A 17,731-nucleotide genomic window follows, 5' to 3' on the forward strand; every position below is an offset into this window, starting at 1 on the left:
ATTTTGCCTAGTGTTTCTTTCTTTATCCCAGTTCTGATGAGATCCTTTCTTGTGAACATAATTCTTTTTCCTTCCATAATTTTTCTTGTTACTAAAACCTTGTCATTTACCTCTTCGGGGGTAATGATTTGCCGCATTTGCTTCAAAAAAGGGGCGGCGCCAGTTGGGCGCGCTTCATATTTTTTTAAAAGCAACTCATTGTTGTGTTCCGTCAGCAACAAAAAGGCAAGAAATTAACTCATAATATTTTTTAAATCATTTTTCTCGATACTACTGCTGCAGGAGAACATTCGAGGCATGGAAGATCAAGAAAATTTTCTCTAGCATGTAATTATCAGTTATCTTTTTCCCACATAATTTCATTCATGAGGTGATTCGAAACATTACTAAATTATATTCATTTTTGGATTTAAAATCCTGTAGACGCAAGTACGTCCATTCATATTGGGCTTGAGGAAGTATCACCGTCTTTTGATGATTATACCTTTTTTCAACGTCTTTCCACATATCTGCAAGATCTTTTAATGTGAGATATTCATTTTTCAATCCTTCGTCAAGATGATGACGAAGGAAGATCATGACTTTGGTTTTATCCTTTTGGGATGCATTATTTTCAGCCTTAATGGTATCTCCAAGATCCATTGAATCAAGATGGATTTCAGCATCTAGTATCCATGATAAATAGTTGTTTCTAAATATATCAAGAGCATTAAATTCAAGATGAAAAGTTTCGACATAATGAAAATTTGTTACTTGGGTCTTCCTAATTTGATCAAAGTCTCGTGCTGAAAACGTGTTGTAAAATAAATAAGAAAGATATACTAAATATAAAATAAAAATGTATAAATAGAAGACTCTAGTATTAAAGTTTACCAATATTATTATCTCACTATAAGTAATATATATATATTTGCCTCAATTTATACTCCTATTTATATATGTGCAATATTAACTTTTTCAAATTTTGAAAAACTTGCACCGTCTTCTATTCAATGTTTATACCGCCCAAAAAGCATTTGATTGGAGGGACAAAGTTATGCTGAGTAGATACTTAATAGACATTCATATTGTAACAAAACATACATAATGTGTATATTGTTTGTTATTTTAAAAAATCAAATTATTTTTTAAGACTAATTAATTAATCTGGAATCAAAATTTTTTTTTTTTGTGACTTAAAAGAAAATAAACAACAACTAAGAAAGAAAATATAAACAAGAAACTGCTTAAGAAAGACAGTTTCGCTGAATACTACTCTCAAACTCCTTCGAAGGCAACGGAAGCTCCACTTGGGGAAAAAGGGTCCTCATTGCAGTCTTTGCCATGATGTCTGCTACTGTATTTGCATCTCTCAAGATCAACCGAAGATTAGCATGCCATTTCCAAGACATGATATCTCAGATTTTTAATACCAAAGGATCAATAAACCCAGAGCAATCCTGTAGATTATTGATAATAGTAAAAACCTCCACACAGTCTGTCTCACATATAATGTCTCTTTGTCCCGAGTCCCATGCTAAAAGAAAGTCTCTCCGAATAGCAAACAACTCTCCTTGCAAAATGCTACGACTCTCAATTGTTCCCAGACAGCCTCGTTGCCATCTTCCCTTCCAATCTCTGCTAACACAAGTAAAACCAACTCGAGCACCATTACCAAGATAGCTAGCATCACAATTAATCTTAAAGGTACCCACTGAGGGGGGAATCCAAGAACCACTAATGGTAGAGGGGATAGACAGTCGTTGCAACTCAAAAATATTTCGGAGCTCCTTTTCCAAGGACAAAGCCATACCAATTACCTTGTCTGTGGTCCAATGCTCGTGAGGATAAAAGATCTCGTTATTCCTCGAACGCCAAATCCACCAGAGACCAGAAAAGAATCTAAAGGGGTGCTGTTTGCTGTTATGTAAGAACCAACTCATCAAATCCACTGGTTGATCGGAGATCCCTAAAGCTTGCCAAACTAGTTGGGCTTTTGGACAATACCGAATACAATGTAAAATCGATTCCTGACCTGAGAAACATCGTTGACAGCTATCCGTGTGCGAAATGCCACTCATAAAATGAAATGCAGCAGTAGGAAGAGCCTCCCGAAGACATAGCCAGGCAAAAAATTTGTGCTTTTCTAGAACATGTTGACGCCAAAGTCAAAGCCAATTACCCATATCCTCCCAACTAAACATCTTCTTACTGAGCCACAAATAACCACTACGAGCATCATAAATCTTTGAAGCCGCACCAGTCCAACACCAATCGACCTCTGAACCAGCTTGAACATCCGGATTGTAAGAGTTAATGTTGCTCTACAGAGACTGATTCAGAGGAGAATAGATATTCTCAAGGTTCCACTGTCCAGATGACCAAAGGTCCAAGATCCTGAGATCCGAATCAGAAATGTGAACATAATCCATCTCCTGATACAGTCGCCCCTCTCTTCTCCATTTAGAAAACTAAAAGTTTTGTTCCAAATCCCCAATGCACCAAATAAAATCTTCCTTCAGGATATCCCAGACTCGACATATACTCTTCCAAACATAAGATCCCCTTCCTCGAGACCGACTGAAATAATCATCCTGAGAAGAATGGTATTTCTCCGTCAACAGTTGAACTCATAGCTTGTTCAGATGGAGAAAAAGTTGCCAAACTAGCTTTCCAAGAATAGAAATATTAGCACAAAAAGGGTTTCTAATTCCCAGACCTCCAAACTTCTTAGGGGTGACCAGCACTTTCTAGTTAACTAGATTCAGGCCTCTACTATCAGCTTGACCCTTCCATAGAAAGTTTCGCATCATGGATTCTATCTTATTAGTTACCTCTTTAGGGAAGAGAGATACTTGCATGCGGTAAGTAGGAATCGCAGTCACTACCGAGTTGAGCAAACAGAGTCTTTCTGCCTTATTAAGCAATCTCCCTTTCCAGCTGGCTAGCCTTCCCCAAATTTTATCCAGAACATCGTTGAAAGTTGCACGTGTCACCCTAGAGTGATTAAGGTTCACCCCTAAATACTTGCCCAAGTTCTGGACGAATCTGATGGAGGACACTCCCGTGAAAATCTCTTTTCTTGTCGCTGAAACATCCCTGGAGCATAGCGCTTTAGATTTCTCCACATTAACCTTCATCCCAGAGGCTCTGCAGAAATTTTCCAAAGCTACCATTACAGTTTGAACTTGCCGTTTTTCGGCTTTACAGAAAAGAAGCAAATCATCGGCAAACATCAAATGAGAAATTCTTGGACCCCCTCTAGAAACCGCAACCGGCTTCCACAAGCCCTTATCAACTTGCTGATTAATAGAATAGGACAATCTCTCCATACACAACACAAACATATACGGTGATATAGGATCTCCTTGCCTAAGACCCCTGCTCGGAGTGAAGCTATTTAATCTATCCCCATTCCAGAGGATAGACAGTGAGGAAGCAGTGACACAACGCATAATCAGATTGACTGTCGGAGGAGGAAAGCCAAAACTCACAAGGGTTTGTTTCAGAAATTCCCAATCCACTCTATCGTATGCTTTCTCCAGATCAATCTTAAAGGCCAGGGTGCCTTTCTTTGACTTTGTCTTCTTCATAAAATGGAGAACCTCTTGTGCTACAATGATGTTGTCTGGAGTTCCTCTCCCCGGGATAAACTCTCCTTGAAGGGGCCCAACAATCTCTTTGAGATGGGGACGAAGTCTATTGACCAGGATGGACCTTCGTTATAACTTTGTAAACCACATTACAGAGACTAATAGGTCGAAAATCCTTCATGGAAACCGGGTTTTCTACCTTCGGAATAAGAACCACAAGAGTTTCCATCATCCTTGGATCCATATCCAAACCAGAGAACGCATGACGAACTATAGTCCAAACATCAAAACCAACAATCTCCTTCTTTAAAGAAGAAAGCTTGAAACCCATCAAGGACCGACGCCTTAAAAGAATGCAGACTGAAAACAGTCGACTTAACTTCTTCCAGGGTAACTGGCACTGTGAGGCTACAACAGGCTTCATCATTCAGGGAAGGCAGCGGCACATCACTGATGCGTGAGCATCTTTCCTATCTTTTCCTAGTGAATTTGCATCTAAATTGTTGAGTTTAATAAAGAATTAGTTATCTTTTAGCTAATATGGATGCTACTTTGAGTTTTGTACAATTCTATTTATTTTAGGTAGCATTCAGCTGGATTTAATGGAGTTTCTGCAGAAGAAGAGACGAAGGCGAATGATGCTGTCAATCCTGACCTCTCTGCACTCAAACCTGAATAACTCGAGCTACAAAGGTCCAATGGACGTGATTTCAGTGTCGTTGAAAAGCTAACTTCCAGAGCTTTCCAACGATATATAATAGTTCATACTTCTTCTCCGAACTCGCTGTCAAGGCTGCGCCTAACTTGAGATTTCTCAAGTTAGGCGCAAGACACAACAACAATACGCGAGATTGGTCCTGCCCACTTCAAGTTAGGCGCACTAAAGTCTAACTTGGGCTTTAGTGTGCCTAACTTGGGCTTTAGTGCGCCTAACTTGAAGTGGGCAGGACCAATCTCGCGTATTGTTGTTGTGTCTTGCGCCTAACTTGAGAAATCTCAAGTTAGGCGCAGCCTTGGCAGCGAGTTCGGAGAAGAAGTATGGACTATTATATTTCGTTGGAAAGATCTGTAAGTTAGCTTTCCAATGCCACTGGAATCATGTACATTGGACCTCTGTAGCTCGAGTTATTCAGGTTTGAGTGCAGAGAGGTCAGGATTGACAGCATCATTCGCCTTCATCTCTTCTTTTGCAGAAACTCCATCAAATCCAGCTGAATGCTACCTAAAATAAACAGAATTGCACAAGACTCAAAGTAGCATCCATATTGGCTAAAAGATAATTAATTCTTTATTAAAATCAACAATTTAGATGCAAATTCACTAGAAAAATATAGAAAAGATGTTCACGCATCACAACACCAAACTTGAACTGTTGCTTGTCCTCAAGCAACCAGAACTAATATAAGTTTGGGATGTGAATTTGCATGAGAATGAGAGTTCAATTAAGTTCATGTCTCTTCTTATAGTGGGGTTTACAACTGCAATCCTGAATAGTTTTGGTATCTCACTTTATCCTTTGAAGTTCAGAATGATTGGCATCCATAGGAACTCAGAATTCAGATAGTGTTATTGATTCTCCTATTTCAGTATGTTGATTCTTGAACACAGCTACTTTATGAGTCTTGGCCGTGACCCTAGGCATTTTGTTTTCCAGTATTACCACCGGATACATAAATGCCACAGACACATAATTGGGTGAACCTTTTTCAGATTGTGACTCAGCTTTGCTAGAGTCCCCAGTTAGAGGTGCCCAGAGTTCTTAAGCACACTCGTTTTGCTTTGGACCACGACTTTAACCGCTCAGTCTCAAGCTTTTCACTTGACACCTTCACGCCACAAACACATGGTTAAGGACAGCTTGATTTAGCCGCTAGGCCAGGATTTTATTCCTTTGGGCCCTCCTATCCATTAATGCTCAAAGTCTTGGATCCTTTTTACCATTTGCCTTTTAGTTTAAAAGATTATTGGTTTTTTCTGCTTGCCTTTTTTTTTTCTTTTTTAATTTTTTTCTCGCAAGCTTTGTGTTTTTCACTGCTTTTTCTTGCTTCAAGAATCAATTTTATGATTTTTCAGATTATCAATAACATTTCTCTTTTTTTCATCATTCTTTCAAAAGCCAACAATTTTAACATTCATAAACTTCAATATAAAAAATATGCACTATTCAAGCATTCATTCAGAAAACAAAAAATATTGCCACCACATCTAAGTAAATGAGACTACTCTTAAAATTAAACTCAAATTCTCATGCACTACATCTGTTCTTCTTTCTTTTTGATTTCAAGCTCAGTGGGCAATACATGAGACATCTTTCAGAATTAAAGCACTTAACAGAAAATTAAACTAGAACCTATGAATCTACTAATAAAGGATCATGCAATAAACCAAACAAAGTAGCAGGAAGCCAAAACATAACATAGTAAAAATGGGAAGGAATAAAAAATGAAAAGAACTCAACCACCTTAGTTATCCTAACGGTTGTTTTATTCTTCAGGTTGTGTTCCTCCGTGAAGATGATTCGCCTCCCTTTGGTGCCATTAAAAATAAACAGAAAATCCTTAAGCGAAGCGTCAATCACCAAGACAACCTAAGTCTACATCCTCCGACTGGCAGAATAGGCGTTTATAAAAGGATTCAGCTTCCCTTCTAAGGACCTCCGGGTCCGTTTCCCACACCCCATCTTGAAGAAAGAGACCATGAATCTTATTATGCTTTCTCCGCACAAGAGTCTGGACATGAAAGAACTTGGTATTTCTATCCCCAAATTTTACCTACTGCTCTCTGGATTTCTGAAACTATAGAAGTTCCTCTTGCACAAGCGTGTTATTAAATTCCTCAATCAGTTGTTGTTCTTTTTGCTGCATAGACAAATCTTCCATTACTTCTAGTCGCTTCTAAAGGAAATTAATCTGTCTCTCCAATTCGCATTTTCTAACGAAAATGTTACCGAACACTTTAGAATTAAACTCCAAAGAGTTTTTCTGCACTTCTAAAAGCTTGCCATGCATCTCTCTGTAGCCAACCTGCCATGACTGGTTCACAATATCTCTGTAACCCGGATGAGTTGCCCAAGCCGCAATAAACCGAAAATGTCTATTCTTTTTCGGTTGGGGACAACCTGTACAGCGCACTAGGATAGGACAATGATCAGATTGAAGTCTATTTAAAATTTCTACGTAAGTCTCTGGAAAGAGAGATAACCATCCACTGTTGATACAAACCCGGTCAAGTTTTTTTGCCACCTCAACACCATTTTTAACCCTTCTGTACCAAAAAAACCGTCTTCCAATAATTTTCAAGTCAAACAGATCACTATCTCCTAGAAAGGCAACAAGCTGATCTGTATGCGCGACTTGAGAAGAGGCAACCCTTAAATTCATGAGAGAATAGAACTTCATTAAAATCGCCAAAAATAAATCTGGAATCAAAATTTCTAGATACTTAATTGTCACTAAAGAAGAAAAAAAAAAAGAAAAAAAAAAAAACCTCAACAACGAATTAATCAACCTCGCCAAACTTTCCACGAAATTTTCCCAAAGCACTGTAACCCGCCGTAACCCCCTCGTCTCTACGATGACTACCCGAACCAATTCTTCTCACTACCACTCTTCGCTGGCTCTCCCTCTCTGAACCCTCACTGTCCCACGCAACCCCTTCCTCTCACTCTTCATCACTCGTCGCTGGCTCTGCCTCTCTCCCTCTCCGCCGTAATTGAAGCCTCGCTCTGTGATCTAGCACTCTCTCAACCCCCACTCTCCCAAACCCTCACTCATCGCTGCCTCTCCATCTCTCAACCCCTCACTGCCGCATCCCTCACCTCAATCGCGTTTAGCTCCCTCCCTGGAAAAAAAGGTTAAGCTCTTTTCACGGTTTTTTAATTGTTTCAGCATTTTTTTATATTAATAATAACTGTGTGGTTTTCTTTTGTTCAAATTCATGCGTGGTTTCACGATTTCATTGTTTTTTAGGGTTCAATTGTTAGTAGATAGTAGTTGTCTGTTGTTAACGTGTTATGGATTGGTGAGATTAGTACATTTTAGTGGGTCGGTTGAATTAGATTGTGGATGGGGCTTTGCTTCGGGTTGAATTTTTTGTGTTGTGTTTTTTTTTTTCGTTTTTTTCGTTTGTTTCGTCTTTTTTTTTTCTAAGTTAAATGCTGTGAATTTTGTTATTTGTTGAAAACTGCGTTTCCTGCTCTTGATTGTATATTGTGTGTCATTGGCATTAGTGGAGCATGGATACAAATACAATAGCTGTGAAGTTATTAAAATGTTTACAAGGATTGCTTTTAGAAATTGCTGATAGATTGCTTTTACAATATGTCAACGGGATAATGAGTGATGTCTTTTAGAATTTTGGTGTGATGGTTTTGTTGAATCATGTCATTTTAATGCCATGATCACTGCAAGGCTTGTGCATCTAGAATTTATGATGATCTGGTTGTTGATTACCTTATACTTTTTGTCCCTACAAATGCTATTAACTTATGACATATGTTGATGATATTTGGTATCTTGATTCTTGAATGAACTGATGGATAAATGTTAAAGTTACAATTGTAATTATATTGAGCACATGAACTTTAATTTTTGAATAGCTTCTATTGCAATGTTGGTTAGTAACTTGTACTGAAGTTTACTTTTGAATTTCTGAATTTTGATTTCCAAGTGTGTGCTGTACATACCTTGGACATTCTTTTGGAATATTGCAGTTTAGAACTGGATGAAGTTGAATACCTATAGTTTCTGTTTGGTAAAACTGGATGAAATTTAACACCTATAGTTTTTGTTTGGTTTGTGAAATTTTTCTGTGTTTTCATTTTCATAGATCTCTAATTTCAAAATTATGTGAAAGAAAAAGTAAAAATAAAATACATGAAAATTCTAAGATAAGATTGAAATTGAAAACACAAGCCATGCTTTTGATAAGCATAGATCACAGACTCACAGTAAAGCTTATTTTATTTCAGCTTTTGATAAGCATACATCATTCTACCCATAATATAAACTAACAATGATTTTATTTCATCTTTTGATAGTTCTTTGTTTACTTACAGCTCAGAACAAGTATAAGGCAAGGGATACACGAGACTGGTACTAGATTAGTAGATTTGGTGATCTTGCGGTTCCTCCAAATCATCCTGCTAGGTAAGATTTTATTGTTATTTTTGTTTTAATGGAGATTTTTTGAACTCAAAGTTTGCTATTCTATCTAGATGAAGTTTGTTGAACCCAAAAAGTTTGCTATTCATGCTAAGTCAAAGGATACCCAAAAAATTTCTTTGTTGTTGATTTTGTGTCTAATGTGAGTGTCTCTGGAAATTTGGTAATTGTTTAAACGGAATTGCATTCACTTATTTTGATAGTTCTTTGTTCGCTGCTGCCACCACACCTCTCATTCTGCTGCTGTGGTACTGCTCCGCTGCTACTCTGCCTAGCCATCTGCTGCATTCACTTATTTTCTCAGCAGGTTAATTACTCATCAGCTGCTTATTTTTATTTTTGTCCTTGTTTAGATTGAGCCTTGTACGTAAATTAAAGGAAATAATGTTACATCAAATATTATTGTGCTTGCTGGCTTAAAATATTCTGACAATACAAAATGTTCTTTTTTAACTTCTCTTTAACAAGTTGATCAAACCACTAATTATTTTTTTCTAAAAATTTAGATCACAAAATTGTTACTAATTTTTTATTTTTCTTTAATATCAGCTTATTGACAGTTCTCTGTTCACTTTCGCACCAGCTGATCCTCTTTGATTCTGCTGCTTTGCTGCTGAGACGCTGCTCTGCTGCTATACTTAGCCATTTGCCTAGAGTTATCAACCAATCTGTGGCTAATGCCGGACCCCTTAGTAGATCTCGAACAGGCTCTTCGCCTCAAAAGGGTACCTGTTTCTCTGTATCCCGTTTTGGCTTTGGTTGTGAAAAATGTAGTTAAATTAGGTTTTTTCTCTTAATTAGATCGCAGGGGGTATTCAGAATTCTTTGTTGTTGATGACATCTGCATTAATGCCTTGTTTCCACTAGGAAAAATTGACAGCTGAGGAGGCAAATTTTCTTGTATCATATAGATACAAAGCTCTGAATGAATTTGCTACTGCATTTGCTGGGGGTGCTGCTACCTGGGCAGGTCAGTCACACATGGGAATTTCTTCTTTCTCGAAGATGCATTCTTCCTCACTTTGTCTATTCCTTTATTGCAGCAACTTGGAAGCTCTGGAAACCATTTCGAGTCTACCTTTCAGCAGGTACAAGAAACCATCTCGTTGTAATTTTATCTAATAAGGCCTTTGTACCTTCTGCTTGTTTCATGTCTTGTAATCTTTGCAGGAGCAGGAGCTTTCTCAGGGATGTGGATGTTTTGGAGATCCTGGTATTCTTCTATAGATCAGATTCTTTCCATGGATGGCAGTATATTACAGAAGGAGTTAGCAAATATGTTGGTCTTCTCATCTCATTTAATGAACTATTTTTGTTTCTGCTATAAGCTTCTATTTGTATTACATTCTCTGGTATTCCTTAGTTGACATTATTGTTTTACATTCCTATTCTGTAGAGAAAAGGCATCCTGTGCGTTTTCCCATTCGTAAGTTGTGTTTGTTGCTTAATGACAGATTGCTAACAAAGTACCCGACTGATACTTATCCACTTCTAAAGCCAATTATGTCAAAGCACTTCTATGTAGAGAGGATTTTTGATGATTCAACCCCCAATACAGCCAAGTTAAGATGGCGATACCGGAATTTCTATAGTGATAATGCAGTCCATGGTCACAGGGCACACGATAATGATTCTAATGCTAAAACCGAAGGCAACTCTCCCAATGGTTCACATAATGATTCACGAGGAGATTCCAAAACTGTCAATGGCAGCAAAAGTCCAAATCTTGAGGCAAGATGTATTGTAAGTATTACTAGACTTCCTTGCCCCAGTTCTCGAATTAAATACTAGAGATACAACTTAACACTAAAGATTAAGGCCAAGGGTTGAATAATAAAGATGATGCCATAGCTTTGGAATGGTGGTCTTTACCATCAAATGTGCATCATATCCCTAAGCATAGTAATAAATATGTTGGTGAGGCCGAAATCGCTTTAACTCTGCTTCAAAAAGCTCGAGAAAGAAGCCAATGGAGACCAACTTCCTTTTTGCATTAGTAATGTGGTCCATGGAAAAACCTTTGAGCTTTTGTAATCTTTCAAACTTGATTAGTGCCTATTGCAAATATAGAGTTCAGAAATTAGTGTAAACAATAGTTGCTATATCAACGTATCATCTAGGCAATTATCAAAACTAGATTAGGATGAACCTTTTGGGTTTAAGATTAATTATTATTTTCACATATTGCAGGCAAAAGCTGTTCTTGATACCATGACAGAGCTAGACCCTCTTGATAGTCTTTTTGATGATGGTTCGCCCCAGGAGGAGATTCACCATCCCAACTCCCCCGACAAACCATCAGGAACACATAATCGAAGCCACAGAAGATCTCGCCGTAGGCGTCGTATGCGTAATCATGAAGACCTTTCAAAGATGGATTGATCGATATTTTCCTTTGCCTCTAGAATATTGCGTAGGGCTAAAGACAACAAAGATGGATTGTCTCTTTCATGGAACTAAGCCTCTAATTTTGCTGGTTCTTGTCACCTTTGGGACATAACTGTTTTCTATATAAAAATAAAATTTAACTCTTCATAACTGTTTCCTATATAAAAATAAAATTTAAGTCTTCAATATTGTGTCTGAGGAGACTTGATAACAAATTATCAGAGTTTGAGCATATTAATACTTATTGTTTTCTATGATACTACATAATCATGTAATAAATAAGGTGGATATTTCAATAAAATTTTTATAATTGTCTTTATATGAAAATACTTTCTTTGGACTATTGGATAATGAATTGTAGAATTTGATTTTGACGTATTATATAAGCGTCATTTTTATTTAAAAATGTTATTTTTTTTAAATCTTTAATTTTTCATATAAGTCACGGTTTAAAGTGTATCTTTAATTTTTCATATAAGTCACGTTTTAAAGTGTAGTTAAACAAATATATTTATGAGAAGATGTTTTGGACATCTTTATTGGAGTAGGTGTTAATAAATTATCATAATATTTTTTTTTAAAACTAAAGATAAAGAAATTCGAATCTGCAACTTTTAAGTGAGTATGAGAAGATTATGTTATTTGAGCTATAGCTCGTATTCAAATTATCAGAATGTTACTAAAATTAAAGATACACTTTTTATATGTTAAAAATAAATCCTCAGAATTTGTATGATGTTAATATAATCTGCTTACTCATATGAGCAACAATTTATATGGTATATATACAGATAAATTCTATAAGTTTTAACTAGATTTTTGTTTCGTATAATAGTATGTTATAATATATTTGTACTAGATATAAGTTTAATGTCCTCAACAGATTTAATTGAATTTTAAATAAATTTGGTAAAATATAGTTTCATTATCATTATATGTAAAAAGACATTGTTGGTGTTGGTAAAGAGAGTGTTACACGGACACCAGAGTTAGGCTGGATATGACACGGAAGGTAGTAAATTCTGTCCATTTCCCATTGATGAAGGGATGCCCTACAATCAGTGTGCCACACTAAGCGAAAATGAAAGATAAAATTACCTTCTTAATAATCTTTTGGAGGAAGGATCATGACACCTTCCCCCTCTGTCTTCATCTTATTGAATTTGCATGGGTTAAGAAGTAAAAAACCATCGTTTTCACTTTTAAACATCACTTGAACATAACTAGTGCAGGGGGTTCGACGCATGCATGAACTAATCTCATCATAAATATTAAATAATCATTCATGCATTGTTCGTCCTCATAAATCATGATTAATTTTTATTACTTGTTTGTGTAATCTATTTCTTCTACCATATAAATATGTAATGGTTGATATAGACAAGTTGGGTTTTATTCTACTGAGTAATTATTTATCACTTCAACAAAAACGTATTTTTCTATTTTAATTTCTAAAAACATAAATCGAAAAGAATGTCTCACCACTAGTGCATTTCATGGCCTGTATTGTTTTAAATTTAATTGGCTATGAATTTGCTTTTTCTCCTTAATTAATTTATTTTTATTTTTCAGTATTTATAGATACGTGGCCCCATTATTTAACACTAGACAAGAAAATGAAAACCAACATTTTAAATTTTTAATAATAGAAAAAAGATGAACCAAAACAGAAACAAAAATCTAAAATTAAATGACGAAAAAAATTAACTAGAACAAAAAGAAGGCATCATCTTTGTGTGTGTGAATCCGAACCCACTATATAACAGGAGAAAGAAAAGAAGAGAACTAGAAATAACAGAAAAGCATGGGAGTAAATAAGAACAAGTAGAAGGGCAATATGGAAAATGGTGGGAATGTTTATCTTATTCTTGGCAGCAAAAACACAAAATAAAGCAGAGATTCTCCATATCTACATACAAACAAATAAAAAAGGTAAATAAGAAGCAGCTTCTTCTTCATCAGACGAATACGATGACAAGGAAACGCAGCATCAGCATCCAATACGAAATCATGAACACGAACCCTCTCTCGGAAGCGGAGTTGCTCCTCGCTCTCACCCCCTCCGATTCCAAGAAGCTCAGGAGGCTCCCTCACGTGTTCAGCAAGGTGCTCCAGCTCCCACTCTGCTCCGATGCTGACGTGTCCGTTGAGGAATGGCCACACTGCTTCCGATTCGTGGCCGACGCACCGGCAGGCATCGCTACTGTTGAAGCTTCCACCTTCCGCCTGCACCCTGGGATTACCAAGCTTGTCGTCAGGGATTCTCAAACTGATTTCACGGAATTGTCCTTTGATGAGTTCGACCTCCACCTTGACGTGTGGCGGTTCCGACTACCAGAATCCACGTGTCCGGAGATGGCCACTGCTATCTTGCTTGATGGACAGCTCATCGTTACGGTGCCCAAACATCAACGTGGTGTTGATGACAATAGAGCCATGGTGGATGCTGGAACATTTGTGCTTGTAAACTGATTATTGGTACTTATTAGTTCGCTTTTTGTTGCTTTAAGACTCGACAACTGTTGTTGTTGTTGTTTTTTTTTTTTTTTTTTTTTTTTTCATTTTCGCATGCTGGAAAAATAAGAACCATATCTTTCTCCATTACTTTTTCTTATGTGATGTTTATTAGTTAACGATTGTGATTTTATGGAGATGGCTGGTACGTGAGAATTATGTGGTTTCATATTTTTATTGAAATTAGCATCTGCCTACACCTATTTGTTAGTTGCTGTGATTATCACATTAGCATTACTCCTTTGGAATTGTGCTGAAGCTAAAAGAACCCAATGTTCATTGGGAATAGCAATAAACATCGAATATGCTATAAAGACTCTCATAAAGACTCTAAAATCAGCCACTAAAATGGTGAATTCTACTATATTTTCTCTAAAATAAAGTGTAAATTATCTTTTGTGATATATACAGTGATAATTGATAATTATCTTTCTACCAGAATTTTAAGAAGATTCACGTTATCTTTTCTTTTCTTTTTCAATTGACACTGTTATTAAATTTCAAGAGAAAGAATAATTTATCAATAATTACTGTATATGTCACAAAGAATAATTTATCCTTTATTTTAGAGAGGATATAGTAGAATTCACCTTATAAAATAAATATTGAAATATAAATTCATATTGAAAATAAATTACTATACATATATTTATATATTAATATATAAATATATTAGTGACTAATTTTAGTATACGAATAACATTTTTTTATTAAACTATGAGAAATGCTAAGAGGGTCATCAGAATTCATTAGCCATCAGTTAGTCATCAATGTTTAAAAGTATGAGATAAAATATATTGTTAGAGTACTAGATTAAAAAAACTAAGTCAATGAGTTATAGCTCAAATGACATAGTCTCCCCATACTCAATTAAAAGGTTGCGGGTTCGAATCTCCTATGGTAAAAAAAAATTAAAAAACTAGATTAAAAGAATTAAGTTAATAACTAAATAAAGGCCTAAAACAATCAATTCAAGATATTAGTTATTGTTTTGATGAAAAAAAAAAAACATAAGGTATTGCTTGTGAAAATTTGTTTCCCGCAATACTAGAGTATGTGATCTTTTAATCTTAGGCTTCAACAATCTTCACAGAAAATAACATTGCTACATTATGGAGGAAAAGAGTATAACATTGCTATTTTATTTCAACAACACTTGAATTACAGATCTAATCTAACAAAGCATCCAAATGCCACCTGATTTTGCTCGGGAAAGTTAACCAGATTGGTGGCTCAATAAAATGAAGACTAATGGAAAAATTCAAATTAGAGAATTTACAAGTTTAATCTGTAATTTCTACATCAAAGTGTTCCTTTAAAATATCTTTGGATGTCTTACCAAAACCATTAGCTATCTTCTTCATAACTTTAAATTTGGCCACTTCCTCCCCAATTTGCTCCTTTCTTTTTCTGACAGTATGGGACAAGAGATACGAATTAGATGAATTCTTACATTCCAATTGAGACTTTTCGAGGTCTAATTGCTGATATAAATTTTGTAAATAAGTCTTGTGTGATTGGAGTCTCTCTTCTGCTAATTTGTACTCAAACTCTTGAGACTTTTTGAGAGCATAGAGAACTTGATCAACTTCCGCCTCAAATTTTAAAGACTGAGGTAGACAATCATAGGATTCCTCCCCTGTTGTAACATTTGATGGGCTTCCATGAACAGTAGCTTCCATTACATCACTGTCATGATCTGATAAGCCTGTTTATAGATTACCAAAAGAAAACATAGATGACACAACTACTGCTACGGTGGCAGGGAAAAGAAGCTGCCAGCCAGTGCTTTGACAATGAATTAATGGGAAACGATTCTTACCGGTAGAATAAGCAGTAAGAGAGTCATCAGGCATCCACGTATCTTCACGATTAGTCCCACACTTGAGCTGATGCAACTATTCAATTGGTCATGAGCTTTTACAAAGTGTTAAAGGATGACAAGGAAGATAATTAGTATCTCTTTCACCAAAGAGTCATTACCTTTGAGATGGCTAATTCAATATGTCTTAGCAATTCCTTTGCATCGGCCCTTTGTGAACCACGCAAGATACAAGCACCAAGATTCAAAATCTTTCTCTGAATTTCATCGTCCGAATCAATGGTGTCACACGTTTGGAGAAGCTTATTGACATAAGAAATTAGATCAGTCCTCACATCACACCTTCGGCAATGGTACTCTGCATCTAACCCAATACTTCTTCCAACAGTGCCAGCCAAGCGTGCTCGAAGAGCACATTCCATGTGAGCAACATGACCACAGACAGCCTCGTCGTTCTTTGCTTGGCACTTGATGAAACTATATCCACCATAAGCCGAACTAACCATTTTGCTACAAAGAATGCAGCAACAATCACGGCAAAAACCAGGTTCAGAACAGCAAATATCGCACGACATGGCTGGCGAATATTTTTCTACTTCTTCCAATATTAGGCTAGCACACTTCTTATTCCCAGCCTTACATCTAACAGCTTCAGTATCAGAATCTGACTGTTCAGCTGGGATCTGCTTAAGAGGCACAGCAGCTATAGGCAACATATTGCCTACAATGTAGAACATCAGGAGAAAAACATAGTAATTCACAGTATAAACTTTTTAACTGGCGCCAGTGCCAAAGGTAAGAAATAGAAAAGAAAAAAGAAAAGCATCATTTCATAACTAAGAGGAAATGGAATCCAATAGATTTTGTATAATTCTGGGGATTACCAATCAGTTTATCACACACAATGTTCCAATGATGTAGCAAAAATAGAACACCATTCATCACATGAAAAAGATAATCCACCTAATAAGGATGAAGAAATCCATCTTTGTTATTTAGTTTTTGCAATCTTACATCCTTTCTTCGTTCAAATTAAGAATCATCAGTTAAATGTGAGGAAGATAATTCAGCAAAGATCTGAATCCCGTTCACCTTTACACATACATGTTAATATTGCAGAATCACAAAACTTGATCCACTAGAGTCTTCGTGCATGAACTCAATAAAATGCAAAGCAATATATAAAAAACGAGAAAAAGTGAGCAGGAGAAAGGAAGAAGAGACCGTTTGTTGAAGGATAAGGAACGGCAGGGATTCTCCAGGTGAAGGAAGAGAAGAAGGCACCGAGATCAGCTTCGGGGAAATTAGCTTTGAGGTATCGCTCAACGGCAAGCTTGCTGGCGAAGATGTGCTGCTTGCGGGCGGATCCTGAATGGTTGTTGAGACGTTCCGGCAAATACAGGTAGCGATCCTGAAAGTATCCGGCGGGCGTGATCCTCCTCCCGGTCCTCCATCCCCAGTTGTCCCCTTTCTGCGGCCAGTTCTCTGGCGCATATGGCGCGCCTTCACCGGATTCTTCTGGCGCCACCGGCCGATTGTTGAAAGAACCATTCTCTGCTTTTCCATTCTCATTCATCTTACCCTCTTTCTTGCTCGTTAGGGTTTATGGTTTCAGTCAGCTGAGAATTCTATTAAAGGAATATGATTCAGTAAACGGATAAAGTTAGTAATTTGGAGTATTAATTAATAAAAGCGTTTGTTACTTGTTAGTTGAGAATGAGATGAGTGAGAGTGCAAAGTACAAAATTAAAATAGGGTTTTCTTTCCAAATCTTAACAGTAACATACGGAAAATGGTGCTGCCAAGGTCAAAACTCGAAACTAATTGCAAAACTCATGGCAAACAAAAGCAGTAAGTGTGTTTGGAAACTTTTTAATGGGATGAAGTTGAATTAAATTCCTGAAAGAATCTTAAATTTGGAATAAAAAGAATTAAATGAAAAAAAATAGTTGAAGTATATGTAATATTTATTACTATGTTATCCTTGATGAAAAAGAGAAATGAGTATATTTAAAAAATTAAATTATGTTAAGGTTAATTTAGATATTTTAATTTTAAATTCAAATTTTATTAGATTAGATTTGCAAATAAGACATATTTTGGTTTGATTTATTTTTTGACTTGAAAATGAGAATTAAAATTCTCAAAAGAGTTTAAATTGTAAAATTGATGTATTTTTGTGTTTTAAAGCAAGAAAAAAAATTTAATTCTAATGAGGGTTCTAATTCTAATTCTCAAGAAAATTGGACAAAGTGGATTTGAGTTTTTTAATT

General features: G+C 36.2%; 3 protein-coding genes across 9 annotated transcripts; 2 read left to right on the forward strand and 1 right to left on the reverse strand.

The window, feature by feature from the left end:
• The first annotated feature begins 7,040 nt into the window (after nucleotides 1-7,040).
• LOC107643241 (uncharacterized) lies at nucleotides 7,041-11,308 on the forward strand. Of its 4 annotated transcripts, none has more exons than XM_016346831.3 (9): nucleotides 7,041-7,424; nucleotides 8,611-8,719; nucleotides 8,938-9,041; nucleotides 9,284-9,459; nucleotides 9,602-9,704; nucleotides 9,778-9,822; nucleotides 9,905-10,013; nucleotides 10,189-10,477; nucleotides 10,925-11,308. In XM_016346831.3, the coding sequence occupies exons 4-9, from the start codon at nucleotides 9,412-9,414 to the stop codon at nucleotides 11,114-11,116; spliced, it is 786 nt and encodes a 261-aa protein (XP_016202317.1). In that variant the 5' UTR covers nucleotides 7,041-7,424; nucleotides 8,611-8,719; nucleotides 8,938-9,041; nucleotides 9,284-9,411; the 3' UTR covers nucleotides 11,117-11,308. The 4 variants fall into 4 exon arrangements, with proteins under 4 accessions (XP_016202317.1, XP_016202318.1, XP_088342709.1 ...); XM_016346832.3 differs by having other exon boundaries at nucleotides 8,629-8,719; XM_088486583.1 differs by having other exon boundaries at nucleotides 7,042-7,424; nucleotides 9,318-9,459.
• Nucleotides 11,309-12,901: 1,593 nt separating this feature from the next.
• Nucleotides 12,902-13,773, forward strand: LOC107643243 (uncharacterized). Its single transcript, XM_016346835.3, has one exon. It carries the CDS (start codon nucleotides 13,094-13,096, stop codon nucleotides 13,592-13,594), a length of 501 nt encoding a protein of 166 aa, XP_016202321.1. The 5' UTR covers nucleotides 12,902-13,093; the 3' UTR covers nucleotides 13,595-13,773.
• A 973-nt stretch (nucleotides 13,774-14,746) lies between these two features.
• LOC107643244 (CDPK adapter, putative (DUF1423)) lies at nucleotides 14,747-17,260 on the reverse strand. 4 transcript variants are annotated; one of them, XM_088486579.1, is made up of 5 exons: nucleotides 17,246-17,260; nucleotides 16,683-17,086; nucleotides 15,620-16,179; nucleotides 15,459-15,534; nucleotides 14,747-15,344 (listed from the first exon to the last, which is right to left on the reverse strand). In XM_088486579.1, the coding sequence occupies exons 2-5, from the start codon at nucleotides 17,032-17,034 to the stop codon at nucleotides 14,920-14,922; spliced, it is 1,413 nt and encodes a 470-aa protein (XP_088342705.1). In that variant the 5' UTR covers nucleotides 17,035-17,086; nucleotides 17,246-17,260; the 3' UTR covers nucleotides 14,747-14,919. The 4 variants fall into 4 exon arrangements, with proteins under 4 accessions (XP_088342705.1, XP_088342707.1, XP_088342706.1 ...); XM_088486581.1 differs by lacking the exon at nucleotides 17,246-17,260 and having other exon boundaries at nucleotides 14,747-15,335; nucleotides 15,459-15,525; nucleotides 16,683-17,219; XM_088486580.1 differs by lacking the exon at nucleotides 17,246-17,260 and having other exon boundaries at nucleotides 14,747-15,335; nucleotides 16,683-17,219.
• Between the last annotated feature and the right edge of the window lie 471 nt (nucleotides 17,261-17,731).

The sequence above is a fragment of the Arachis ipaensis genome, chromosome B5 (genome assembly GCF_059453495.1).
Source record: "Arachis ipaensis isolate K30076 ecotype BB chromosome B5, ASM5945349v1, whole genome shotgun sequence".
Taxonomy (NCBI): Eukaryota; Viridiplantae; Streptophyta; class Magnoliopsida; order Fabales; family Fabaceae; genus Arachis; species Arachis ipaensis.